The sequence below is a fragment of the Triticum dicoccoides genome, chromosome 3B (assembly GCF_002162155.2).
Source record: "Triticum dicoccoides isolate Atlit2015 ecotype Zavitan chromosome 3B, WEW_v2.0, whole genome shotgun sequence".
In the NCBI taxonomy this organism is placed as follows: Eukaryota; Viridiplantae; Streptophyta; class Magnoliopsida; order Poales; family Poaceae; genus Triticum; species Triticum dicoccoides.
Genome location: NC_041385.1, coordinates 549469161 through 549491127, shown reverse-complemented (window position 1 = coordinate 549491127; position 21967 = coordinate 549469161). Strand labels below are relative to the sequence as shown.

The 21967-nt window shown below is 48.9% G+C and overlaps 1 protein-coding gene and 1 non-coding gene across 2 annotated transcripts; both read left to right on the top strand.

Annotated features, from left to right (window-relative positions):
- Positions 1 to 8134: 8134 nt before the first annotated feature.
- Positions 8135 to 14793, top strand: LOC119277019 (callose synthase 11-like). The gene is made up of 3 exons (XM_037558219.1): positions 8135 to 8267; positions 8357 to 13749; positions 14405 to 14793. The coding sequence occupies exon 2, from the start codon at positions 8370 to 8372 to the stop codon at positions 13746 to 13748; it is 5379 nt and encodes a 1792-aa protein (XP_037414116.1). The 5' UTR covers positions 8135 to 8267; positions 8357 to 8369; the 3' UTR covers position 13749; positions 14405 to 14793.
- Positions 11374 to 11454, top strand: LOC119282943. Its single transcript, XR_005138959.1, has one exon. It is a non-coding gene; the product is annotated as a small nucleolar RNA J33 (small nucleolar RNA).
- Positions 14794 to 21967: the final 7174 nt, after the last annotated feature.

Sequence of the window (21967 nt, the reverse complement as noted above, 5' to 3'; positions counted from 1 at the left end):
ATCCAAGTCCACCTTTGTCATTGGGGGATTTTTGCACACTCAAGATATTGTTGAGTGTGGATTTCCCTTGATGACTCTTTTCCAAGTCTTTCTTCAAAGAAGTGACTTGGGCCTTGAGCTCTTTGATTTCCTCTACATGGTTAGTCTCAACACAAGTACTAGAGGAAGTATAAGCTTCATCGTTAGAGCAACAAGGCAAGGAAAGCAATTCATCACAAGATGTACCAACATTGTGAGTAGATGAATTACAAGGACTAACACATGGCAATATACTATTTTGACTAGAAGTAGTGCTAGTATCCACATGAGGCTCACTAGATGTTACCTTAGCAATCATGGCCTCATGAGCTATCTTTAGCACACTATGGGATACTAGAAGATCATCATGAGAGCTTGAGAGCTTTTCATGAATTTCTTCCAATTTCCCATAATTGCAAGATAGCACCTCAAGTTGAGCCCGTAGCTCAACATTCTCCTTCAAAATGGATGCTTCACAAGTAATAGAATTAGTAGCACAAGCATCATCATTAACAACAAGAGGAGAAGGCAACTTGGAAAGCTCTTTCAAATAAGAAGCTTCAAGTTGAGCATGAGACTCGGTGAGTTTGATGAGCTCACCTTTGATGACCCTTGAGCCATTTTCGAGGTGCTCAAAATCCTCAAGGAGTCTAGTATGAGAAACTTCAAGCTTAGCATTTTTAGTTTCAAAAACATTGGCCACCTTAAGAGCTCTATCAGTAGATTCCTTCACTCTAGACAATTCTAGAGCAAAAGTCTCCTCAAGAGATTCCTTGGTGGTTTGTTCAAGTTCAAGAGCTTGAGAGAGGTCTGCAATCTCATTAGCGTAATCACGCCCATGACCTTCCATTTTATCAATGGTGGCCTCATGCTCCTCTAGATGAGATTCCAACTCCTCAATGTATTTCTTGCCATCAATGGCAATGGACATTATTTCCATGAAGTTGGAGCGAGCAAATTTATTTTTATGAAGAGCTTTAAAAATCTTTTCCCCCTTAGTTTTTAAGGAGGCAACATTATCATTCTCTTCATCATTATCCTCATCATCATTAGCATCAACATCATCATCAAGAGACATATTGGGGTACAAAGTAGGAGATACCTTTGACGCCTTAGCCATAAGGCAAAAAGCAATAGATGATGGTGTAGGATCCCTTGAGGCACCATTAAACACCATATCTTGTTCCATGGAGTGTTGGATTTCCTCTACATTGTTAGCACAACAATTTGAGGAAATAGATGCATTTTTATCATGGCAACAAGACATAGCAAGCATATCATCATGAGATTTAGTCAAGCAATTTCTACATGATATGTAAGGACTATCAACGCAAGCATGTGAAACATTTGGAGTGCTCGAAGTGTTAACGCCCAAAGAAGGAGCATTGCAACAATATAGTGATGAAGGATCATCCACAATAAGCATACTATCATCATTGCAATGACCAACACTACTCACCATATCATTACCTTGTGGCAAACCACATGTAGGTGAAGTAGAAGAAGTTGAGAAGACTATACGACCGGAGGTGGAGGGAGAACAGTCATCCTTAGAAATCTTGGACACGCCATATTTATCTTGAAGCTTTGTCCATAACTCATGAGCATCCCGGAACGGCATGAGTTGAAATATAACTACATTGCTCAAAGCATCGAAAATCACATTAGAAGCTTGAGCATTGAGATAAGAGTTTTTCTCATCCTCTAAAGATAATCTTTGGGGATCCTTTGGAGGAGAAAAACCCATATCTACAATTCGCTCTAAATTTGGGTCCATGACCCTAAAGAGATTAAGCATGCGAATTACCCAAACATCAAAATTTGTGCCATCGAAACTAAGAGTGTCAGAGAATCCTAATCCCCTAGTCGACATCTTTACTCTCTAGGAGGTAAAGCCTAATAAAGAGAGACGAGGCTCTGATACCAATTGAAAGATCGTGGATGTCGCCTAGAGGGGGGTGAATAGGCGTTTTAAAATATTTACGGTTTAGGCTTGAACAAATGCGGAATAAACCTAACGGTTAATTTGTCACGCACAAAACCTACAACAACTAGGTTCACCTATGTGCACCAACAACTTATGCTAAGCAAGATAAGCAACTATATGATAGGAAGATATATGACAAGAACAATATGACTATCACAAAGTAAAGTGCATAAGTAAAGGGCTCGGGTAAGAGATAACCGAGGCACGCGGAGACGATGATGTATCCCGAAGTTCACACCCTTGCGGATGCTAATCTCCGTTTGGAGCGGTGTGGAGGCACAATGCTCCCCAAGAAGCCACTAGGGACACCGTAATCTCCTCACGCCCTTGCACAATGCAAGATGCCGTGATTCCACTAAGGGACCCTTGAGGGCGGTCACCGAACCCGTACAAATGGCAACCCTTGGGGGCGGTCACCAAACCCGTACACTTTGGCAACCCTTGGGGGCGGTCACCGGAACCCGTCAAATTGCTCGGGGCGATCTCCACAACCTAATTGGAGACCCCGACGCTTGCCCGGAGCTTTACACCACAATGATTGAGCTCCGAACACCACCAACCGTCTAGGGCGCCCAAGCACCCAAGAGGAACAAGCTCAAGGGCACCAAGCACCCAAGAGTAATAAGCTTCTCAACTTGTAACTTCCACGTATCACCGTGGAGAACTCAAATCGATGCACCAAATGCAATGGCAAGGGCACACGGAGTGCCCAAGTCCTTCTCTCTCAAATCCCACCGAAACAACTAATGCTAGGAAGGAAAATGAGAGGAAGAACAAGAAGGAGAACACCAAGAACTCTAAGAACTAGATCCAAGGGGTTCCCCTCACATAGAGGAGAAAGTGATTGGTGGAAATGTGGATCTAGATCTCCTCTCTCTTTTCCCTCAAAAACTAGCAAGAATCCATGGAGGGATTGAGAGTTAGCAAGCTCGAAGAAGGTCAACAATGGGGGCAAAAACGAGCTAAAGAGATGGGGAACCATTGGGGAAGAAGACCCCCTTAAATAGGTCCCCACGAATCTGCCCGTTATGTGTAGAAACCTGTAGGACCGGTACAACCGGTGCACGAACCGGTACAACCGGCCAAAGCAGAGGAAAAACCAACCTGGGAAAAGCTCTAAGCGGTACAACAGCCTGGGGAACCGGTAGTACCGGTTAGACCGGTTAAACCGGTTAACAACCGCCCAAGAACCGCTCCAAAATAGAAACTAGTCCGGTGGTAGAGCGGTACATGGCCGGTACAACCTCTGGACCAATTCTGGAGCGGTACAACCACTCCAAACACCGGTTGTACCGGTCAACCAGTACAACCTCTCTACGGGGCGGTACAACCTCTCTATGTAAAACAGGCAATATCAAAACAGCCACAACTTTCGCATACGAGCTCCGAATTCGATGAAACCAAGTTTGTTGGAAAGCTAGCAACAAGGGCTAACACAATCTTGATAGAAATATCAATAAGAAGCAAATGAGAAAAGGCCCATAATAAAATGGTGAGAACCCTTCCTTGGATAAGACTGGTAAAACCTCCAACACCGAAAACATCATAGAAGACGCATGCGAACTCCGTTTTCGATGAACTCAAGCTTGTCATCAAGATGACCATAAGCTCTAAGACTCACAAAGAGAACCAAACAAGAACCAAGAAACATGATGCAAGGATGCAATGGTTTGAGCTCTCTACTAACGATACGATCAAGCTACCAACTTGAGAGCCCCCCTTGATAGTACGGCAAACGATCATATAATCCGGTCTCCCTACTACCACCACGAGACCGGTAAAATAGAAAACCTATCAAGGGAAAACCTCTGCCTTGCACATGGTCCACTTGAGCTAGATGATGACGATCTTGACTCCCTCAAGATGGACCACCTTTCTTGATTGCGTTGGCTCGATGAAGACTAGATGATTGCTCCCTCATAGTCCACTATGGGTGAGCCACTCTTCGGCTCATCTTCACAAGTCCATTGACACCACAATGGATGGCAAGATTCAAGCACTTGATCTCTTCGTGATGCTCCACTTGAACTTGCACACGGCAATCTTGATGACGATCACCACTTGATGTCATCCTTTCCATGGGTTGTATGATATCTTCCTCTTGATGCAAGCCCATGGATACGTACCTAACCCCACATAGAACTCTCACATAGACCATGGGTTAGTACACAAAGTGCAATGGACAAAGCTTACCATACCATGGGATCACTTGATCCCTCTCGGTACATCTTCTACGCTTTGTGAGTTGATCAACTTGATTCACTATTGACTTAGTCTTGATCAACCTTAAATCTTTGCAACTCTCTTCATTTGGATGATGTATTGAAGGTAAACATGAATGATCACACAACCTTCTTCTTCAAGACATGCTTGCAATAAGCTCAACACTCGCATGACCAATCTTTGGATAATTCCTTAATAGCACCTTGGTCAACTCATAAACTCCTTGAAACCAACACATGGACTTCAAGAAAATCCTATGGACAAATCCTTCAAATATAACTCAAGACAACCATTAGTCCATAGAGATTCTCATCAATTACCAAAACCAAACATGAGGGCACCGCTTGTTCTTTCAATAGTTGTGGAATCGCTTGTGGAAGCTCAATGTAGTACCCAAGATTCGTGTTTTCTGGTGGAGAGTAATTCGGGGAATCCTACCAGATGAGAAAACACTACACCGGTGACATATTCGTGATATTAGTCGGTGCAAACTCTGCTTGGCAGCGGAAGAGGACCTAATGCATGCACTTATACACTGTCCGCATGCCAAGGGTTTTTGGGATGAAGCTCAACAGTGGTTTGATCTCAAGTTACCTCGACTACATCTTGAGACATGGGCGCGAGACATTCTTTGTGACCCAATGTTCACTGATCAGGTCCGGGCGAAGATAGTGTCAGTTATGTGGATTATTTGGCATTCACGTAACAAACGGACACATGATGAAGAAGGACCCAATCCGGCCAATGTACTCAAGATCATCCGAGAGAACCTGGCCCTATTGGAACTACCAAAGGAGAAGGCCTTGGCTCTTCCCGGGCATGGGTGGCGCCCCCTGATGGTGCTTGTGTGAAAATAAATACCGATGCTGGAATTGACAGCGGTCTGAAGAAAGGAGGGGCGGGCGGTGTAGCTCGCTCTTCGTCGGGCTTCCTTGGAGCATGGTGTAAGCCTCACGCGGGCGTCACAGATCCTCTGATCGCCAAAGCGCTCTCTTTGCATGACGGTGTGATATATGCTACACTCCGAGGTTTGCAAGATGTCGTGATGGAGACGGACTACCTGGAGGTGGTAGACCTCTGGAACACTCGCCACAACTCACGTTCTGTTGTGGCACCGATTCTTATGGAAATTGGGGAGTTGTCGTTTAGTTTTAACTCTTTTAGTATTCAACATGTTTCTAGATCTTCCAACCTTCCGGCTCATCTTTGCGCCAAGCGAGCCTGTTCGCTGCAAGTGACCGAGGCTTGGACAGATAATGTACCTTCGTTCCTGGTTGGTAGTCTCATGGCGGACTGTGCCAGGTGTGCTTTTGTTGAATAAAGATACCCAAATTCCAACGAAAAAAAATGGAGTTAGAGACTGGATGAGGACAGTTGGGACTTGTGCAGCGTTTAGGAGAGAATAACCAAAGTTCCCGAGTGACGGCCCGGCCCCACGCAAGAGCATCTCCTCCCCCCGCGGCGGGCGAGAAGGGGAGAAACGTCTCAAAGGCGCTAGCGGCTGGAACGCCGAGCAAGTGGCCATTCGTGAGAAGCCGAGCGGGAGGCGGCACAACAACGGCAGCGGGAGAGGGGAGATCGAGGAAGGCCAAACAAACGCCTGGGGTAATGAATCAATCTCGACTGCTCCGGCGATTCCTTCTCTCCCCCTCCCTGCGTGGTCTTATCCAAAATTTCTTCCTAATTCTGCCTATGCATACATATTTTGATTCCCAGATTTTGTCTTCCATCCCTTTCGTATCAGCTGTGATATAAAGAAGAAGAAAGGGAAGATTGAGCCGCCGCAGCGGAAGCCGAGGGTCTCGACGGAGACGGCGGGCGGCAGCTCCTCGCCGCCGGTCGATTGATCAGGTGACAGTTCTAAATCCTCCCCCGCGAACACCTTGGTGCCGGAATTTACTACTGCTCCCGTAGATCGCCGTTAGCAGTTCGCAGTCGAGGTTCGCCGAGCTCGAACGGGTCGCGCCGTCGTCCGAGCCGAGCGGAGCCGGGGCTCAGTCAGTGGCAGTCCCGTAGTTTTCTCCCGCTGATGATGCCGTTGCTGCTCGTCTCGTGGGGCCTCACCAAGCGGGGACTGACGAGTGACGAGTTTATCTCCCGGAAGGAAATATCGCCTATAGCCTCTGCTGGTTACCAGGGCCCGCCGCGTGCTCCTGCGGGCCCCACGTCTCAGTGTCGTTCAGCTAGCCCGTATCGCGTTGATCTGTCGGCACATGGCCGCCTCTGATGGAACTGAGACGTGGCGGGTCCACTTGCCATCGCCTGCGTTGCACCTTTTTGGCATGGCGTCAAGCTACGGAGAGGACGCAAGCCAGCAGCGGCGTGCGGCTGATGAGTAAAAAAACTAGTGTCACTCACTAGTACTCCTAGTAGTAACGTCTAGTACTACCATAGCTAGGGTTTTGTGCTAGCTTATCGTTAGTGGTCTTTTTTATTGCGGGGAGTTATCGTTAGTGGTTTTCCAATTTATTCATTTTTGGGAAAACTTTCGATTTTCATCATCGGGTAAAACCAGAAAAAACAAAAATTACATGGCCTTTGGGGGCTGTGCAGAAAAAGGCAACGAGTTAGATCTAGTTTTTTTCCCTTTCATCAGGCAAAAAAGACGACGTGTTTTGAGCCCAGAAATTACGAAAGGCAAATTGGTCTTTATCTGAGCCTCTTTTCGCTTTGACGGGAAATGCGGGGAGGTCTGACTGGTAGCTCTCTAGTGCGGCACAGCACAAACAGCGACCGGTGAAAGCAAAACAGAAAGCGTCGATCTTAGAGGCTTTAAACACAAGGAGCTAGCAAAAAATTATGCCCCAAACACAAGTGTCACGACCACAGGTTCCCCCCAAAAGCAGTTGCTGGCCATCGGCGATAGATACTCTACACCACGAACTTTCGGATTTTCTTCCGCCTTTTTCTCCTCTAATAAATTTCTTCAGCCTTGCGATATTGCTTCACCTTGCTCTTAATCTTAATAAGATAAATAAACAAACGAGATATTGATGTTGATTCATTTGGCTACATGTGCGGCTGCTGCTGCTGCACCCGGTGCTGGCGGTCTGGTTGTTTCAGTGGCAAGGGGGAACACCGCACGTGAGCGGCATGTAGCCAAATGTTTCCAATTGTGGGATAGGAGTAAACAAAAAAGTCCGATGGACTCATATGCCATATGGCTCCAAATCTCCGAATATTAAAAGCTCTTGTGCTTTCTCACCCACAATTCAAAAGTTGTCACGCCTCCAGCCCTTTTTCCGCTCATCTCGTCTGCTAGTACTGGAAATGGGCTGAAACGGCTCTCCAGCAGAATTAATGCACGCCTATATTGATCACCCAAAGATATCTATACGCGAATCCGCTAAAATTAATCCCCTAGATTTTCCAAACAGCTAGTCAGCCGAGTGCCAATTCTGTTGGCTCCATGGCTTCACCGAGACGAAACCTAGGATCAGAACTTAGAACTGCTGTTGAGTGTTAAGGGCATGCTTGGATTCAAGAGACTATTTTTAGTCTGACTAAAACTAGTCTCTTTTAGAGGTTAAAGTTCCAATCACCCCTGACTAAAGAGAGACTAGAACTAGTCTTGAGACTAAAAAAATTTAGTCATGAAAACCCTACTAAAATATGGATTAGTCCTCTCTCTCCTCATTTAACTCATCTCCTTTAACACATGCGAGTTCTGGATTGGAGGGTTTGGAGAATAATAAATGCTCATTAACTCGATTTTAGTCTATTTAGTATTTGTATCCAAGCATAGGTGAGGCTAGCAAGTTTTAGTCCCACTACTTTTAGTCATGAGACTAAAACGTATCCAGCACCCTCTGAGTTTGTAGTACATTACCAAACTCTCGTTCATTCATCATTCTTATCGCCGTCATCATTATCCCACCGGAAAGTACAGCGCACGGAAACACTAGCGAGTCGAGCGAGCAGTCGTGGTTGGAAACCCCAGAAGCAAAGCAAAGCAAAGCAAACCCCTCAAACCCCACGCCGGAGAAACCAGACAAACGTCGCATGATTTTCCCCTCCCTCGCCGCCGCCGCCGCCTCATGTGTGTAGAGCGCCTCCTCCGGATCGCTACCTTAATTCGCCGGAAATGATGGTGACTAGTAAGTACTAACGCCTCCTCCTGTTTTGCAGCTGCGTGAGACGGATGAGCCACCTGCGCAACCGCCGCGCCCCCGCCGCCGCCGCGGCGGCGGCGGCGGAGCAGCCGCCGGTCCAGGCGTCCTACAACATCATCCCGATCCAGGACGTGGTGATGCACGGGCAGCACCCGTCGCTGCGGTTCCCGGAGGTGCGCGCGGCGGTGGAGGCGATGGCGCACGCGGAGGACCTCCCGCAGCCGCCGCTCATGCGCGCCTGGGACTTCCACCGCGCCGACCTCTTCGACTGGCTCGGCGCCACCTTCGGCTTCCAGCTGCACAACGTCCGCAACCAGCGGGAGCACCTCGTGCTGCTCCTCGCCAACGCCCAGCTCCGCGCCGGCGGCACCCTGCCCGCCGACCACCCCGCCGACGTCCTCCACTCCTCCGTCGCCCGGAACATCCGGAAGAAGCTCCTCAGGAACTACACTGCCTGGTGCGCCTACCTCGGCCAGAGGCCGCACGTCCACGTGCCCAGCGCCGGCCGCCGGACCGGTGCTTCGGCCACCGTCGGCGTCGACACCCGCAGGGACCTCCTCTACACGGCGCTGTACCTGCTAATCTGGGGGGAGGCTGCCAATTTGAGGTTCATGCCGGAGTGCCTCTGCTACATCTTCCACTACATGGCCCTCGACCTCAGCCATGTCATGGACTGCTCTATCGATATTGAGACAGGGCGCCTTGCAATCCCTGCTGTGTGCGGTGAGGAGGCTTTCCTGAACCGTGTTGTCATTCCGATTTATAGTGTGCTCAAGGCCGAGGTGGAAGCAAGCCGGAATGGGACCAAGCCACACTCAGCGTGGAGAAATTATGATGATGTGAATGAGTACTTCTGGAGCCGGCGAGTTTTCAAGAAGCTCCGGTGGCCACTGGATACATCAAGGGGCTTCTTTGTGCGGCCGGGGAAGCTTGGCCGTGTTGGGAAGACTGGTTTTGTAGAGCAGCGGTCTTTTTGGAATGTCTACCGCAGCTTTGACCGGTTATGGGTTATGCTTATTCTGTTCTTTCAGGCAGCGATGATCGTTGCATGGAATGGTAGCGGGATTCCATGGGAGACCCTCAGGCACCGTGACATCCAGGTCCGGGTGCTGTCAGTGTTCATCACCTGGGCTGGGCTGCGCTTTATGCAGGCGTTGCTTGATGCGGGCACTCAATACAGTCTTGTGTCGAGGGAGACTAAGCTGATCTCTGTACGGATGGTGCTCAAGGCGTTTGTTGCTGCAGGGTGGACTATCACATTCAGCGTGCTTTATGTGCGGATGTGGGATCAGCGGTGGCGAGATCGCAGGTGGTCCTTCGCCGCCGAAACCAGGGTGTTAAATTTCCTTGAAGCAGCTGCTGTGTTTGTCATCCCACAGGTGCTTGCGTTGGTGCTGTTCATCATTCCTTGGGTTCGGAATTTTACAGAGAAAACCAACTGGAGAATTCTATATGTGCTCACCTGGTGGTTCCAGACACGCACATTTGTAGGCCGTGGTCTGAGGGAGGGGCTAATAGATAACATCAAGTATTCTCTATTCTGGATCTGCCTTCTTGCTGCTAAGTTTAGCTTCAGCTACTTCCTCCAGATTAAGCCGATGGTGTCCCCCACGAAGACAATATTCAGCCTTCATGACATCCGACGTAACTGGTTTGAGTTCATGCCCCACACGGAGCGGATTGCTGTAATCATCCTGTGGCTCCCAGTTGTCCTCATTTACCTCATGGATATCCAGATATGGTATGCAGTCTTCTCATCACTTACAGGGGCACTTATCGGGCTTTTCTCGCATCTGGGGGAGATTCGCAGTGTTGAGCAGCTGCGGTTGAGGTTTCAGTTTTTTGCAAGTGCAATGCAGTTCAATTTGATGCCAGAGGAGCACCTGGACAAGTTGCATGGTGGCATCCGGAGTAAACTGTATGATGCGATTCACCGGCTCAAGCTGAGATACGGTTTTGGCCGCCCATATAGGAAAATTGAAGCAAATGAGGTCGAAGCAAAGAGATTTGCACTGATTTGGAATGAGATCATTCTGACATTTAGGGAAGAAGACATTGTTAGTGACAAGGAAGTTGAGCTTCTTGAGCTTCCACCAGTTGTTTGGAAAATTCGTGTGGTACGGTGGCCGTGCTTGCTGCTAAACAATGAGCTGCTTCTTGCTCTCAGTCAAGCAAAAGAGCTAGTGGCTGATGACAGGACACACTGGGGTAGGATATCTAGCATAGAGTACAGGCGATGTGCTGTGATTGAAGCTTATGACAGCATACGCCAGTTGCTGCTGGAGATCATTGAGGAGAGGACGGATGAGCACGTTATTGTCAATCAGCTGTTCCTTGCATTTGATAGCTCAATGGAATACGGGAAATTCTCTGAAGACTACAGGCTAGACTTGTTACCTAAAATCCATTCATCTGTAATCACCTTAGTGGAACTGCTACTGAAGGAAAAGAAAGATCAGACCAAGATAGTCAACACCTTGCAAACTCTCTATGTCCTTGCAGTTCATGATTTTCCAAAGAACAGGAAGGGTATTGAACAGCTCCGGCAAGAGGGGCTAGCACCGTCAAGGTTGACTGAATCTGGGTTGCTCTTTGAGGATGCCATAAAATTCCCTGGTGAGAGTGATCTTAGCTTCTACAAGCAGGTGAGGCGCCTCCATACGATCCTCACATCCAGGGATTCCATGAACAATGTCCCAAAGAACCCTGAGGCTAGGCGGCGTATAGCTTTCTTCAGCAACTCCCTATTCATGAACATGCCTCGTGCTCCCACAGTTGAGAAGATGGTGGCATTCAGTGTTTTGACTCCATATTACAACGAAGACGTCATGTACAACAAGGACCAGCTTCGTCGTGAAAATGAAGATGGAATCTCAATCTTGTTTTATCTTCAGAAGATTTATGAAGATGACTGGGCGAACTTTTTAGAACGTATGAGGAGGGAGGGAATGGTTAGTGATGATGATATTTGGGCTGGGAAATTTCAGGAGCTCCGACTTTGGGCCTCGTATAGGGGTCAGACCTTATCACGGACTGTTAGGGGAATGATGTACTATTACAGGGCTCTCAAGATGCTTGCTTTTCTTGATACTGCCTCTGAGATAGACATTACAGAAGGAACAAAACATCTGGCTAGCTTTGGTTCCATTAGGCATGAAAATGATGTGTATCCTATGAACAATGGTTTGCAACAACGGACTCAAAGGAGGTTGAACAGAGGAGCCAGCACTGTCAGTCAGTTGTTTAAAGGCCAGGAAGATGGTGCTGCTCTTATGAAGTACACCTATGTGGTCGCTTGCCAGATATACGGAAACCAGAAAAAGGGGAAAGATCCACGTGCTGAAGATATCCTGTCTCTTATGAAGAAAAATGAGGCCCTTCGTGTTGCTTATGTTGATGAGGTGCATCACGAGATGGGTGATATACAATATTATTCTGTCCTTGTAAAATTTGACCAGGACTTGCAGAAAGAGGTTGAGATATACAGGATCAGGTTGCCAGGCCCACTGAAACTTGGAGAAGGTAAGCCTGAAAACCAGAACCATGCCATCATTTTCACAAGAGGTGATGCAGTGCAAACAATTGACATGAACCAGGATAATTATTTTGAGGAGGCTCTCAAGATGCGCAATCTATTACAACAGTACAACTATTATCATGGGAGCCAAAAGCCAACCCTGTTGGGAGTTCGAGAACATGTTTTCACTGGATCTGTCTCTTCACTTGCTTGGTTCATGTCTGCACAAGAGACAAGCTTTGTTACCCTTGGGCAGCGGGTGCTAGCTAATCCACTGAAGGTTCGGATGCATTATGGGCATCCTGATGTATTTGATCGCCTTTGGTTTCTGACCCGGGGTGGTTTAAGTAAGGCATCGAGAGTAATCAATATCAGTGAGGACATATTTGCAGGTTTCAACTGCACCCTGCGTGGTGGAAATGTTAGCCACCATGAGTACATCCAGGTTGGCAAGGGGCGTGATGTTGGGCTTAATCAGATATCGATGTTTGAAGCTAAGGTATCCAGTGGCAATGGTGAACAGACATTGAGTAGGGATATGTACAGACTGGGTCATAGAACTGATTTTTTCCGGATGCTTTCTGTGTTTTATACAACAGTGGGATTCTACTTCAACACAATGCTGGTGGTCTTGACGGTTTACACATTTGTTTGGGGGCGCCTGTATCTGGCTCTGAGTGGTCTGGAGGCTGGAATTCAGGGCAGTGCTAATGCTACTAACAACAAAGCCTTGGGTGCTGTGCTAAATCAGCAGTTTGTCATACAGCTCGGATTCTTCACTGCCCTGCCAATGATTTTAGAGAATTCTCTTGAACTGGGTTTTCTACCTGCTGTCTGGGATTTTTTCACAATGCAGATGAACTTTTCATCTGTCTTCTACACATTTTCCATGGGAACAAAAAGCCATTACTATGGCCGAACAATTCTTCATGGTGGCGCAAAGTATCGGGCTACTGGCCGTGGCTTTGTTGTGCAGCATAAGAGTTTTGCTGAAAATTACAGGCTATATGCTAGGAGCCACTTCATAAAGGCTATAGAGCTCGGAATAATATTGACCGTGTATGCCGCTCACAGTGTGATTGCCAGGAACACACTTGTTTACATAGTCATGATGATATCTAGCTGGTTTCTCGTGGTGTCCTGGATCATGGCTCCATTTGCATTTAATCCTTCTGGCTTTGATTGGTTGAAAACCGTGTATGATTTCGAGGATTTCATGACCTGGATCTGGTTTCCAGGAGGTATATTTTCTAAGGCTGAGCACAGCTGGGAAGTGTGGTGGTATGAGGAGCAAGATCATCTGCGGACTACTGGCCTTTGGGGAAAGATTTTGGAGATAGTGTTAGATCTCAGATACTTCTTTTTTCAGTATGGGGTTGTATACCAGCTCAAAATCGCAGACGGAAGCAGAAGTATTGCGGTGTATCTGCTTTCCTGGATATGTGTGGCAGTGATCTTTGGTGTTTTTGTCCTGATGTCCTATACCAGGGACACGTATGCTGCAAAGCAACATCTTTACTACCGGGTTGTCCAGACTGCTATCATCATTCTGGGAGTGCTGGTGCTGATATTATTCCTGAAGTTTACTGAGTTTCAAATCATTGACATCTTCACTGGACTTTTGGCATTCATTCCTACTGGCTGGGGCTTGATTTCCATTGCTCAGGTGATCAGGCCATTCATCGAATCCACTGTGGTGTGGGGCAGTGTTATTTCTGTGGCGCGTTTGTATGAGATACTGCTTGGAGTGATTGTTATGGCACCAGTTGCATTGCTGTCCTGGTTGCCAGGATTTCAAGAAATGCAGACAAGGGTACTGTTCAATGAAGGTTTCAGCAGAGGCCTCCAAATATCCCGCATTCTTGCTGGCAAGAAAACGAACACAGTTTGAGGTACTCCATAATAAACTTTTTCGATTTATCTGGCCTATTTGCAATGTACTGTGCATCCACTTATATTAGTAGACTTACCTACTGGCATCTTTACATTGAATTGTGGTGCTTCTGGGAGCAGTGGAACTTAGGGCTTAGTCTCATGGTGAATCATACTATTTTGACAAATGGCATTGGACAAGTCTAAACTTGCCGCTTTCTAATTTGTCCAATTGGTGTTTTCAGTAATGATAAATAGCTCCATTGATGATTTAGATTACCATGTTGGGCTGGTGTCACTGATGAGCTTAAATTGTGCTGAAAACGAAAAATGCTGCGGTTATGTGATTGATCTAATGCTCTATTCTTTATCAATTTACCATCTGTTGTATCCTTGTCTAATGGGATGAGTGCATCTGAAGTTAGCTTCCTTGTGTTTCCCCTTTTCTGTCTGTCCACGTGTCGATACCACCAAGTTTCACTCAGCACAACAGTTGTTAATTTAGCGCTCTAGTAGAATAATAATACCAATGAAGTGTGTGTGGTGTCTTTGCATGAAATTCAAGTTAGCATGTAGTACAGCCTGTTCTATTTTTTGCACTGAAAAAGTATCAAATTGTGCACTTTCTGATTCAGAGATGTAACTGCTGGGTTTTTCCCTTGATTTTTTTGGCAGGTACTAACCAGGTTGTCGCGGTTGCAGTTAGGCAGTGATCCGGTCATCTCTGTACAGCATCAATGCGGAAAGCTTTTCGTGACATAGCTTAGCTAAATATTGCAATCTTTTGCTGCCTACTGGCGATTTCTCTAGTTTAGATGTTCTCAGATTCGTATAACTTTGGCGATTTAGGCATTGAGTCTTGCACTAGCTGCGTGTTAGAGTAGATGATGATTGCGCTTCAGCTTACCCGTGAGTTCTGATGATATATTTGTTGGCCTGGCTAGAAGTTCCATCTCCTGTGCTGAAAAGAGGTTGTGTAATTGAGGATTGATGGAAATTCCCCGCTGTGGTTGATCAGATCTAGGTCTGCGCCTCAGTTATGTGCGCGCTATTTCTTCGTTCCATTCTCTCTGCATGTGGTTATCTATCGCCTGGTGCCGCGCAAAAACGACAAAAGAAGATTGGCGATTTGCAGTCCGTGCGAGTACAGTCGGAGTGGACTCGTAACGAAGTGGGTTAGAGCATCTTCAGCCGCATCCCCAACAAGGCCCTCCAGGCGACTTTTCGACAGCCGACGCGAATAAATCGGCCTAGTGCGTCCCCAGAAGCCCATTTTTCGTCGGCTCGGGCTGAAATTGGCGCCGGCGGACCCAACCCGAACCCGGCATGCTCGGGGGTGCCGGGCGAATCGTTTTTGGCGCGAAAGAGCCGCAGGCCAGCCGCGTCAGCGACTCGCCTCTCTTCTTGCTGCTTCGTCGTCCTCATCGCCTTGTTTCCCGCGGCGAATCAATGCCAAAGCTGCCGCGCGCTGCCGCGATGATCAGCCTTCATTGATGCCTCACGGGCGGCGCAGTGAAGACCGGGCGACGCGCGTCCCCTCGCCCGCCACGCGTACACGCGGCAGCCACGCGTACGTGGCGCGTCCGCCTATATAAGCCGACCCCAGCGCGTTGGAGACACGCACAGAGCCACCATCGCCGACGCGCCATTTCTCTCCCTTCCTTCCTCTCCTCCCGCCGTCTTCAGTTCAAAGCATGGCCGAGCGCTTCCCCGGCGACGGCGCGGCGGCGAACGGCTTCAGCCGCCGCCACCTTCACGAGGACGAAGCTCGGCTCCTCTTCGAGGCCGAGTACCCGGCCCCGCCGGACATGCGGGTGCCCGGGGCATGGAGAATCAGCGCCGGCGGCGTCCCGGTGCCACCCCCACCCACCGGGGCGGCGCGCCGTGCGGAGATCACGCGTATCCGCGCCTCCCTGCCGCGGGCGGCGAGGGAAGGACCGCGGTACGTCCCCGACAGCCCGCTCTGGGAGCCTTACTTCCGTCGCCGCCATGCCGAACAGCTCGAGTCCACGAACGGCGTCCTGCCCTCCAGAAGGCTCAACTCCGAGGGACGGTGCCGATGGTGGGGCGTGCCCGGCCGCACGCTGGAGACCGTCCTCGAGTACATCGAGGGCGGCAACACACCGAGGCTCGAGTACCCCGCTCCCCCGTCCTTCTCTCGCCGACGTGGGAGTTCCTGGACGCCGAGGCGCATGGAGCATCCCGGAGCGTCCTCCTCCTCGTCCGTCCGCTCGTCCGGCTCCCCCTGCCTCCGCCCCGTCAAGCCGGAATCCCAGGACACGCCTGTCAGCGGGCGCACCCGCAGCTCCGGCGTCCGCATCGGCGACTCCGCCCTCCTCTGGCCGCCTCGTCCTCGTCGCGCCCAAGCCGGAGCCCGGCCTCCCCGTGGAGTACGAGGAGATAGCCCGGCGCGGCTTCTCCGATGAGGAGGCCGTAAAGTGGGCGCGGGACGACTACCTCCGCGACGAGATGGTCCGGCAGCGCCGGGCCCTGGAGGAGATAGCCGCCCGCAAACGTGGGCGCGAGGACGAGCACGGCGTCGTGATCCTCGACAGCGACGACGACGAGGACGCCCCCGGACCGTGCAACCCGCGGCGCCAACCGGGGGAGGGTTGTAGCAGGGACGGCGGCCGCGGCGGAGGCGGCGACGACGACGATGACGACGGCGGCGACTACACGCGGTTCTACAGCCTCCTCGGCATGTAGAACTGCAAGGGCGGCGGGCGGCGAGGAGCGGCGAGGGAGACAGCGAGGAGTAGCCTACTAGTTTTTTTTCTTTTTTGTAAAATAAATTTAAATATGAATGAACTCGTCGAAGTTTGGTTGAATTTGCGCCGTGTTTGTGCCGTAACTAAAATTTTCAAAAAACCGTGGGCGCCGCGACTGGGGGGCATCACGCCCCCAGCGTCCGGTTTAGCGCCGGCGTGCCCCCAGGGAGCGATTTTTAGCGCCTCCTGGGGGGCCAACGGCTGGAGATGCTCTTAGTTTTGGAAGTTCAGTTCGGCTCTTGGGAGGCTCCTGCGCATCAAAAGTGTTTTTTTTTGCAAATGTTAAGTTTTTCTAGAAGAAAATAGATGGATTCATTGTCACACTCAAATGCTACCCGTAAAATTTTAGGGAGGAAACTTAAACATTTTGATCTGTAAAAACAAAATAAAAAAATTCAGAGGAAAAACTTACGGAAATACTAACGCCCACACGTGTGGCAGTTTTGCAACTCGTCCACACGCGTGGATAACCGTCCAGTCGAGTTTGCACGAATCTTGACACATTGAGACATAATTCGCATGCCACCTAAGACGGGGCTGGTGTGTGGGCGTTGTAGAGTTTGCCCACACGCCCGCAACACGCAGTTTGGCAGTTGCCATGTGTGGGCGAACTAGTTTCTGCCTACACAGCCAACACCTAGTCCACGCGTGTGAGGGTGAACTGATTTCGCCCACACGACACCCGTACGTTGTTGGATGGCAAATGCAGTACGCGTACGTGGCAACTAGGTAAAACACATGGCAACTACTGTTTGACCATATGTAGCAAGTAGTTAATCACACACGGCAACTATGGTTTGATTACGCGCGACAACTACCATAAATTAGACATGGCAACTATAGGTAACCAAAACAGATAAAGTTGTCATGCTTTTACAACTACATTTGCCATCCCCGGATAACTACATTGGTCATCCCGGATGGAAATCGTCATCCCGCGGGAGTACCTAACGTAGCTGCGCCAGAATGTGTGGGCATCTTTACTTCGTGCCACACGCGCGGGGTGTAGATGAGTAACTTTGTTGGGCGTGTGGCACGAAGTAGCTGCGCCCATACGTGTGGGCAATTCTAATGTTCGCCCACACACAACCCGTACGGGCAGCCTCTTACTCACGCCACACACGATTTATGGGCGGATAGCTAGTATGCCACACGTGTGGCTGTTAGCCGCGTCCAAAACTTAAACATTTTGATCTCTGCAAAAATAAAATAAAAAGACGAACACCAAATGTAACCTTCAAATGTTAGGATGCGTGTGGAAGATGGTGCCTGATTTGGTACTCTCGGTCTTGTGTTTTTTTTCTTGTGTGTTTGTCTTGGTTGCACCGTCCGACGGAGCGGACACCGTGGCTATGCGTCTTGATTCTTCGGTTCCATTTTCGATCGACGAAGGTTGGTCGGTCTCAGCCTCATCGAGTATGGTGTGAAATTTGTGTTCCCCAACTCCGTCTAGGTAGAATTGGGCGCTCTACAGGCTTGTTTCGGTTTTCCTCTTTCCAAGGCATCCATTTGTCATGCAGAATGTATCCGCCGATGTCTTCTAGTCTACACCAATGATTTTTTGGACACTGCTTCTACAAACTCTTGGAATAAAACAAGTTTGCTTCGATGAGATGGAGGCCGCACAAAAACAATGGTAACACTTTTTCTCATGATGAAGTCAAGATGGAGGCCGCACAGAGACGGATGCCGACATGTTTGTAAGGGCTTGTGTTATTTAATATAGTGTTGACCTCTTCATAAGAAAATATGTTTACCCATCGTGTAGTTAGCACATGCATGTGCTACTAACAAATGCCAAAAGATCTGCCGCGGGCTTGTTGATTATACATTCTCAACTCTAATTGCATTTTTTCAATAAAGGATAGATTTTATTAGCTCAAAAAGAAATCAAGAGGATACAAACCCAAAAAGCACACACCCAACACAAACCCATGCACACAGAAAAACACGCTTGCAAATAGCAAAGTCACATAAAACCAAAGCTATACATAAACAGGAAAAGAAAATCAAAGCGATCAGATCCGTGATCAAAAAATTACAACAAATACCATATCCAAACCACCATCTCATGATATCAAAAAGACAACGAGGTTCTTCAAAAAAAGCCTTCAACAAGGTTGCGACAATCGAGCGTCGTCGTCGCCGGATCCAACCACCAAGGCCAGAATCTAGGCTTTCACCCTGAAGAATCAATCTGAACATATTCGAGCAATGCCTTCAACAAGGTTATGACGTAAGAACATCACCATTGCCAGGTATAACCGTCACTAGTCAGACATAGGCTTTCACCCCGGAGCTTGTGACCAAGTGCTTGATTAGCACCACCATCAAAGTCACTCAAGTGTTGTCGCCGCCATTTTTTCCACGGTTCTAGTAGTTACATGCGATGCGACCGACGTCATTGCATAACCATCCCTCTGCGTCAAGTCGTCGTTCATAATTTGCATCTCACCGTGAAAATCAACCACTGGATCTTGAGTGACGAACACTCTTAAAGATCTTACGGTGACCATCACCGTCGCGGAGACGTATGAGATCTCTGCAACATAATCCGCAGTTACCCCACCCAGCTGATCAGATCTTAATCACGATCACCGAGCTATGGACCATAGAACTGTTGACCGGTTTCAGCACCTCACCACCACGGTCTACCTCCTGGCATAGAGTGGCCGGTCTGGGTTTTCTGGACATCTCATTGTTACATTGGAGTCTTATATGGAGCCTTCTCAGGGCACTTGGATTCTCGACTGTCGGATTAGGTGTCCAAACGAATCCCCACCGTTAGATCTTTAGACGAAATGATCTTGGCCATTGGATCTTCATTGATGTGACAACCAATGAATAGTGCTCCTGGTTTCTTACTTTGTGGCATTTTTCTATCTCATTGACATGTGGGTCACGTGGTTTGTGGTCCGCGCTTGTCAGTGATCGCGGGGGTGGGCGCGCCCGGTGCGGGTTCATATGGGCGCGGGTGGTCGTGCCATCGCTTGCATATTTGTGTGGCCGCCGAGGGCAGTTTCATCATTTCATATTATTGCCCTCGTGTGGCACTTCGTGGGTGGCTGGTCCATGCCTAAAGGCGAGAGAGCGATTGGATCCGAGGGAACCCTAGCCGATGACACTGTTCCTCTGCTCTCCCTCTCTATGTATGGCCCGAGCCATCACCTCTCTGCGCCTCCCCACGGGATCCTGCCGCCAACGCACCTCGCCCCCGGGGCTTTGTCCCTGTCCCTCCTCCTCCTCCGACCCAGCGCTGCAGGGCCCATCGCTCTGCGCCTCCCACCGGCCTGCGTCGCCGTGCAGCCCTCCGTCGCGCCGGCCCCCGCCACCTCCCTGGGCACCGCCACCTTCGAGCAGGTGCGTGTGCGCCGCAATGCCTCCCTTCCTCTGTTCCCTTTGGTGATTGACCGTGTTTTCCTTTCAATCCCCTGTCCTGTAGCCGCGGTGATGCCAGGCGCTGGAGCAGCTGTTTGGCGGGGCCGACTTCTCGGAGGACGAGGCGGAGGCAACGATGTGCTGCTGCTCAACAAGAAGAACGAGGCACGGATCGCCGCCTTCCTCGTGCTCCTTCGGGCTAAGGGCGAGACCTATGAAGAGGTGTGTGATTTTTCTGAACTGACGCGCTGCCAGTGCAAGAAAATGGAGCGAAATTTCTGCAACCACTAATTTGGGTTTTGTTGATCCGTTCTTGAGATCGTCGGGCTGGCCAAGGTGATGATGAGCAACTGCGTCTGTGTCGAGGGGCTGCACGACGCTGTAGACATTGTCGGCACTGGCGGCTACGGCGTGGACACCATCAACATCTCCACCAGCTCTGCCAACCTCGTCGGCGCCAAGGTCGCCAAGGTATTTTTGAAGGAAATATGCCCTAGAGGCAATAATAAAGTTGTTATTTATATTTCCTTATATCATGATAAATTTTTATTATTCCTGCTAGAATTGTATTAACTGGAAACTCAGTACATGTATGAATACATAGACAAAACATAATGTCCCTAATATGCCTCTACTTGACTAGCTCGTTAATCAAAGATGATTATGTTTCCTAACCATAGACATGTTTTGTCATTTGATGAACGAGATCACATCATTAGGAGAATGATGTGATGGACAAGACCCATCCATTAGCTTAGCATTATGATCGTTACAGTTTCATTGCTACTGCTTTCTTCATGACTTATACATGTTCCTCGGACTATGAGATTATGCAACTCCCGAATACCGGAGGAACACTTTGTGTGCTATCAAACGTCACAACGTAAATGGGTGATTATAGAGATGCTCTACAGGTGTCTCTGAAGGTGTTTGTTGGGTTGGCATAGATCGAGATTAGGATTTGTCACTCCGTGTTTCGGAGAGGTATCTCTGGGCCCTCTTGGTAATGCTCATCACTAAAGCCTTGCAAGCATTGTGACTAATGAGTTAGTTGCGGGATGAAGTATTACGGAACGAGTAAAGAGACTTGCCGGTAACGAGATTGAACTAGGTATGATGATACCGACGATCGAATCTCGGGCAAGTAACATACCGATGACAAAGGGAACAACATATGTTGTTATGTGGTTTGACCGATAAAGATCTTCGTAGAATATGTAGGAGCCAATATGAGTATCCAAGTTCTGCTATTGGTTATTGACCAGAGATGTGTCTCGGTCATGTCTACATAGTTCTCGAACCCGTAGGGTCCACATGCTTAACGTTTGATGACGATTTGTATTATGAGTTATGTGTTTTGATGACCTAAGTTTGCTCGGAGTCCCGGATGAGATCACGTACGCGACGAGGAGTCACGAAATGGTCGAGACATAAAGATTCATATATTGGAAGGGTATATTCGAACATTGTCGGCGTCCTGGACTTGGGGGTATCCGGTCCTGCCTGCCTGCGGCCCACCACGTGGCTCCATCGACGGCCTGGTACGACCCAACTTCGACATCAACACCACAAGCACTACAAAAAAAGAGACACATCCATGACATTTTGGGCCAAACAAATTTTTTTCTGTCATACTTATGACACTTCTATGATGATAATTGTGACAAAACCCAGTATCATCATAGATGTGGTGGGCTCCTACTTCTATGACAAAAAATCATGACAGAAAATGGGCTTTTCGTCCTGGGCGGTCCCGAGACGCAGCTGCATGACATTCTTTGGGCCGTCCATGACGGAAAAAAACCGTGGTAGAAGCGAGGGCGAGGAAAATTTCAGCGAGTTCCCGGTTATGGTGGGTGGTCGGGGGCCGAGCGATGCGCGTTTCTCTCGTACATGTACACGCGTGTGTGCGAGATGTTGGGCTCTAATAAAACCCGAGCGAGGCGTCGCCTAACTGAACCCGAGCGATTGCACTACAGGCTACGCGTTACTGAACCCGAGCGATCGAACGATTCCTTTGCCACTTCTGCTAACTGAAGCCGACCGATGCTGCCTATGGATGAACAGTGAGCATTGCAGGGGGGGTTTGGAT

Coding starts and splice junctions, on each gene's coding strand:
- LOC119277019 (XM_037558219.1), top strand. CDS start 8,370: ATGAGCCACCTGCGCAACCGCCGCGCCCCCGCCGCCGCCGCGGCGGCG.